Consider the following 6,000-nt stretch of genomic DNA (forward strand, 5'->3'; position numbering starts at 1 on the left):
ACATAGTGGTCAAGTCTAGAAAGGCCAGTGATCTCATCGATGACTTGGAGATAGCCTTCAAATGCCTCAGAGAGAAGGGCATCAAGCTCAACCCCAAGAAGTGTGTCTTCGGGGTCCCCTGAGGCATGCTCTTGGGATTCATAGTCTCGGAGCGTGGCATTGAGGCCAACCCAGAGAAGGTCTCGGTTGTGACCAACATGGGACCAATCTGAGACCTCAAGGGAGTGCAGAGGGTTATGGGATGCCTTGCGGCCCTGAGCCGCTTCATCTCGCGCCTTGGCGAAAAAGGCTTGCCTCTGTACCGCCTCCTGAGAAAATCCGAATGCTTTTCCTGGACCCCTAAGGCCGAACAAGCCCTCACCAAGCTCAAGGCACTGCTCTCCAACCCTCCTGTCTTGGTGCCGCCAACCAAGGGCGAGGCCCTCTTGCTCTATGTCGCCGCAACGACCCAAGTGGTCAGCACGGCCGTAGTGGTCGAGGGGCAGGAAGAGGGGCATGCTTTACCCATCCAATGACCTATTTACTTCATCAGCGAGGTGCTCTTCGAGACTAAGACATGCTACCCCCACATCCAGAAGTTGATCTACGCCATAGTCTTGGCTCGACGCAAGCTGCGTCACTACTTCGAGTCCCACCCGATGACCGTGGTGTCGTCTTTCCCTCTGGGAGAGATAATCTAGAACCAAGAGGCCTCGGGTAGAATAGCCAAGTGGGCCATGGAACTCATGGGGGAAGCCCTGTCTTTTGCGCCTTGGAAAGCAATCAAATCCCAGGTCTTGGCCGATTTTGTGGCTGAGTGGATCGACACCCAACTGCCACCTGCTCAAATCCAGGTGGAATGCTGGACCATGTACTTTGATGGGTCCCTGATGAAGACCGGGGCAGGCGTGGGTCTGCTCTTCATCTCACCCCTTGGAGTGCACATGTACTACATGATCCGTCTCTACTTCGCCGCCTCCAATAATGCAGCCGAGTATGAAGCCCTCGTCAACGGCTTGTAGATCGCCATCGAACTTGGAGTACGGCGTCTCGACATATGGGGCGATTCGCAGCTCATCGTCGATCAAGTGATGAAGGAGTCAAACTGCCATGACCCCAAAATGGAGGCGTACTACAAGTCGGTACGTCACCTAGAAGACAAGTTCGATGGCCTCGAACTCAACCACATTCCGCAAAAATTCAATGAGGCCACGGATGAACTAGCCAAGATGGCATCGGCATGGGCCCCGGTCCCCCCGAACATCTTCGCTAGAGACCTCCACAAGCCTTCCATCGACTACGCCTCGATGGCGGAAGAGGGCCCACCAGTCGAGCCCACCGCAGGGCCCGAGGCCCCCTCAATCACCGAGACCCCTACGGCCGAGCTTGAGGCCATGGAAATCAACACGGAGCCTTCCGAGGCCGACCAGGGCACGGACTGGCGAGTCCTGTTCCTTGATTGCCTCGTTCGGGGAGAGCTTCCTGTAGAAAGGACCGAAGCCCGATGGCTTGCGCGATGAGCCAAAACTTACGTTCTCAGCAACGGCGAGTTGTTCAGGCGAAGCCCATCTGGCATCCTCCAACGGTGCATCACCACCGAGGCAGGCCAAGCCCTACTTTGGGACTTGCACGCGGGGGCCTGCGGGCACCGTGTAGCGCCTCGGACGCTCGTCGGAAACGCCTTCCACCAAGGGTTCTACTGGCCAACGGCGGTTGCTGACACCACCAAGCTAGTACGCTCCTACGAGGGATGCCAGTACTATGTGCGGTAGACACACCTCCCGGCCCAAGCCCTCCAACCATCCCCATTACATGGGCATTCGCCGTGTGGGGGCTAGACATGGTTGGGCCTCTGTAGAAGGCCCCTGGGGGCTATACCCATTTGCTGGTAGTGATCGACAAGTTCTCCAAGTGGATCGAGGCTCGTCCGATCACTCAAATCAAATCTGAGCAAGCGGTGTTGTTCTTCACTGATATCATCCACAGGTTCGGGGTTCCAAACACCATCATCACTGACAATGGGACACAATTCACCGGCCACAAGTTCCTGACGTTCTACGACAACCACCACATCCGCATGGCTTGGTCGGCCGTAGGACACCCTAGGACAAACGGCCAAGTAGAACATGCCAACGGCATGATCCTATAGGGCCTCAAGCCAAGAATATACAACCAGTTGAAGAAATTTGGCAAGAAATGGCTTGCCAAACTCCCGTCGATCATCTGGAGCCTGAGGAACACTCCGAGCCGAGCCACGGGGTTCACACCATTCTTCCTGGTCTATGGAGCCGAGGTCATCCTCCCCACTAACTTGGAGTATGGTTCCCCGAGGCTATAGGCCTACAACGAGCAAAGCAACCGCACTACCCGCAAAGACGCCCTCGACCAACTAGAGGAAGCCCGAGACGTTGCGCTGCTACATTTGGCCAAGTACCAGCAAGCCCTACGATGCTATCAAGCCCGGCGCATTCAAAGCCGAGACCTGAAAGTGGGCAACCTGGTGCTGAGACTAAGGCACAGCAACAAGGGCCGCCACAAGCTGACCCCACCGTGGGAAGGGCCGTACATCATCGCCCAAGTGCTAAAGCCTGGGACCTACAAGCTAGCCAATGAGAAGGGCGAAATCCTCACCAATGCTTGGAACATAGAACAGCTACGTCGCTTTTATCCTTAAATTTCCAAGCATTGTACACATTGTTTCTCGAAATACATTAAAGAAGCGTTCTTTAGTTGTTCTAATTTTTCGAGAAACCCTGCCCCCCCCCCCATCGGTGGGGGAGCGACGTTACGATAACGCTATAAGGGAGACTCAGCTCTACCTCTGTAGAGGTGCCCACCGTAGGGCTCGAACAAGACTCAGCTCTACCTATGTAACCCTCAGGGGCTACAAGGGGGGACCCCCCCTAAGTCCCATACACCATTTTTAGTCGTTTTTCGAAATTGTTTTTCGAAAAAAATTTCTACGCCAAACTCTCTCACGTGCTCTAACAAATCGATTGTAAAAAACCTAAGGACTGAAAGTCTGTCTCAGAGCCAAAAGGCGGGCCGAGTCACGAGACGGCCTACGCCTCTGGGCTATGGCAACTCCCTCACCACCTTTTGCCCGAAGGGCAGCTTAGGCTCCGAGGAAATTCTTTGCAAGAGATATGTTCGAAGACAAGACAGAGAGTAGAGGCTCGGAAATACAATAAAAAAAGATTAATATGCGTATACACATAAGTACTTTAAAAAGGCCTCGATGGCCACAAGCATCATGATACAATGATGTAAAGTCCTAATCTATTTACATGGCCCCTTTGGCCTAGGTCAAAACTCTGGGTCACCAGCGTCGGCGGTCGGCGTAGGAGGAACCACCTCCTCTTCGAACAAACTGGCCAGCGCCATGCCAGGGGCCTCAGCCGCCTCCACCAGCTTCATGACCTCCTCTTCAGCCTTCTCGTCATCCTCAGCCACGATGTAACCGTCGCTGACGGCCTCGAGGTCGATGTCGGCGTAGTGCAAGGAGACGATGGCCAGGGCGCGCTTGACGCCCGTGTGTAGCGCCCCCGGAGCCACTCGTAGACTCGGCTGCTCAACGCGATCAAGCGGCTCCCGAGGGAGCTGCCCGACTCGACCCCCCAACCTCTAGGGCCTCGCAGGTGGTACGAGCAGCGCTCTGCAGCGTGTTATGCTCCCAGATCTCGGCCTTGAGCACTGCCTACACTTCAACGGAGGCCTCAGCTACCCGAGAGACCTCCTTCTCCAACCTTGCTCCAAGACAGGCGGGATGGGGTTAGGCACGAAAGAAAAACAAGCTAAATAGGGGTGCGAGCCTATGAGACTCACCCTCAGCTTTCTCCTTCTAGTTTTGGACCTCAACCCGAGAGGCCTCGGCCGCCCTAGAAGCCTCCTTCTCCAGCTCTACGTCGCATCAGGGAGTTAGGAGTCGAACGCAAGAAAAACAAATAAAGCAAGGGGTGCGGCTCAACAGGACTCACCCTCGGCCTTTTCCTTTCAGGCTATGGCCTCGACTTGGGAGGCCTCGGACACCTTGAGGGCCTCCGCCAAGGCACCTTTCATCAGCAGGTGCGCGCCCTGCTCCGCCCCAGCTGCCTGGCGACGGCCTTGGCAGAGACCTCCACTTGTTCGGCCTAGGACCTGAAGGTGTCCCACTCGCCAGCCACCTGGGTCAACTCCTCCTCTAGCTCCTTGATCCGCTCCACCAAAGGGGTGGCCTGCTCCTGAGCCATGGTCGCCTCAGCCTTCATGTCAGCACAGCGAAGGTGGAGGTCCTCCACCTCCGCGCTCCGCGCCGACAGAAGCTCGTTGGCACCGGTGAGTAGGTCCTTCTGCTGCCGGAGCTGGTCCCAGATGTCCCTCTCCCGTTGGAGGAACATCAACTTCCCAAGGGACTAGGCCTCGAGCTCCTCGATAGGCAGAATAAACATCAAGCACTGCGAGAAAACTTGGGAAAAAGACAACACGGCACAAGGAAAGAAAGCGCGCACTTGGGCAATGCCGGGCAGATCATCAGCCATGACGAATAGTGTTGTCCACAGCGACCACTCCGCCAGCTGGCGAAATTGCTCGAAGGAGCCCCAGCGCCCCCTCGGCCGCGTCCTCAAGGGCGAATAGAGGCTCCCCCTTAGGGTCATCCTAGCTCCACCACAAGACACGCGGGCTATCCCACCCGTGGAGCTCGGGTTGTACCCAGACGAGGGCCGAGCTCCCCTCGCCAGAGGTCGGAGCCGGCTGCTCCACGGTGCTGGCCGCCTCGGCGTCCGCCACCTCCTTCCCCCAGGAAGTATCGTCGGAGGAGATTGAATGAACCTCCACATCCTGAGCGCTCTCCTGCGACGATGGTGGGTCTTGGACCAGGGGTGGTACTGAAGCTTGCCCCGCCTTCATCTCTGCATCCTGGGCCACCGGCTTTGCTGCGCCTAAGCCGGCCTCCGCCACCTCGGCCTCGGTGGTCCCGGGAGCTCTAGCATCCACCACCGTGGCCTTAGAGGTCCTAGGGGCCTCGACCTCACCCTCGGTGGCCTCAGCGACTGAAGGCGCCTCGGCTTCATCTGACTCGCGGGCCTCGGCCTCATGGGGCTTAGGCGCCTCCTCCCCTGCTTGCTTCGTGGCTGCCTCGGTAGCCTCTTCTTGGGCGACCGGCTCCTTCGGGTCGGCCCTCGCCGATGCCGTGCCACGCTGTATGGCGGCCTGCGCCTCCACCACCCATTGAGTGGTGGAGCTGGTGCTCACCTTGAGCGCCTTACGTGGCGCCAGGGTGGGCGCTTCCGCCTGACGCTTCTGGCTGAAGGCAAAGCACTCACAAGGTCAGTATACGACCAAGGAACGAGTGGGAGATGCTGCAAACTCCACTGACAAAACACTTACCTCGAACGGGGACACAATAGCTTCCGTACTGTGTCCCTCATCCTATGCAACGGTGGTGGTGGCGGCGGTGGCATGGCCCCCATGTCCGCCGGTGTCGGCCGGCCCTCACCGGACTCCGACGTCCCCTCGACCCTCTACGGAGGCTGTTGGGTCGCCCCCGCCGTCACCCGTTCCACCTCCACCGTCGAGCCCATCGGGATGACGGCATGCTTCCCCAATGCCTGTGTCTCGGGCGTGTCGGCCTCGGTCCTGGGGCGGGCGATCGCCAGCCCCGAGGTGTCCTCTCCTCCTCCTCCTAGAGACGCTAGGCTACTCGCCGACGCCTCAGGCGCCGTCCCCCTGACATTAGGGAGATGGTCCAGAGGACCCCGCCCCACCTCGCTCTCGTCGTCATCGCTCAAAGAATCCGTCGACGATGGTGACAGAGATGGCTCCACCAAGAGACCGTCGCGCCTCTGCTGCCAGCGATGTTTCTCCAGCTTGTCACACTCGAGGCCCTTCCTCTTGCGCCTTGCCTCCTTGGCATCCTTCCACTCCTTGTACGCCTCGGCATGCGCCCTGTTCACCACCCGCCGTTCTGCGTCCTCAGGAACGGGCAGCGGGGAGGCTTGCACATCCCTCATCCCCTGCAGGAACAGCAAACGCAAATAAGGA

At 58.1% G+C, this 6,000-nt stretch overlaps 1 protein-coding gene across 1 annotated transcript; it reads right to left on the reverse strand.

Moving 5' to 3' along the window:
• Nucleotides 1–4,109: 4,109 nt before the first annotated feature.
• On the reverse strand, nt 4,110–5,429 carry LOC136502910 (uncharacterized). Its single transcript, XM_066498160.1, has 4 exons — nt 5,347–5,429; nt 5,212–5,263; nt 4,789–5,169; nt 4,110–4,319 (listed from the first exon to the last, which is right to left on the reverse strand). Exons 1-4 carry the CDS (start codon nt 5,427–5,429, stop codon nt 4,110–4,112), a joined length of 726 nt encoding a protein of 241 aa, XP_066354257.1.
• Between the last annotated feature and the right edge of the window lie 571 nt (nt 5,430–6,000).

This window comes from Miscanthus floridulus, chromosome 14 (assembly GCF_019320115.1).
Source record: "Miscanthus floridulus cultivar M001 chromosome 14, ASM1932011v1, whole genome shotgun sequence".
Lineage (NCBI taxonomy): Eukaryota > Viridiplantae > Streptophyta > Magnoliopsida > Poales > Poaceae > Miscanthus > Miscanthus floridulus.

What these genes read in the sequence shown, in the direction of transcription:
- LOC136502910 (XM_066498160.1), bottom strand. Translation starts at nt 5,429, where the DNA reads ATGGGGGCCATGCCACCGCCGCCACCACCACCGTTGCATAGGATGAGG. An exon ending in CTATTGTGTCCCCGTTCGAG is followed by an intron (nt 5,264 to 5,346) that starts GTAAGTGTTTTG and finishes CTTTGCCTTCAG; the next exon opens with CCAGAAGCGTCAGGCGGAAG. An exon ending in AGAGCGCTCAGGATGTGGAG is followed by an intron (nt 4,320 to 4,788) that starts GTTCATTCAATC and finishes ATCTGGGACCAG; the next exon opens with CTCCGGCAGCAGAAGGACCT.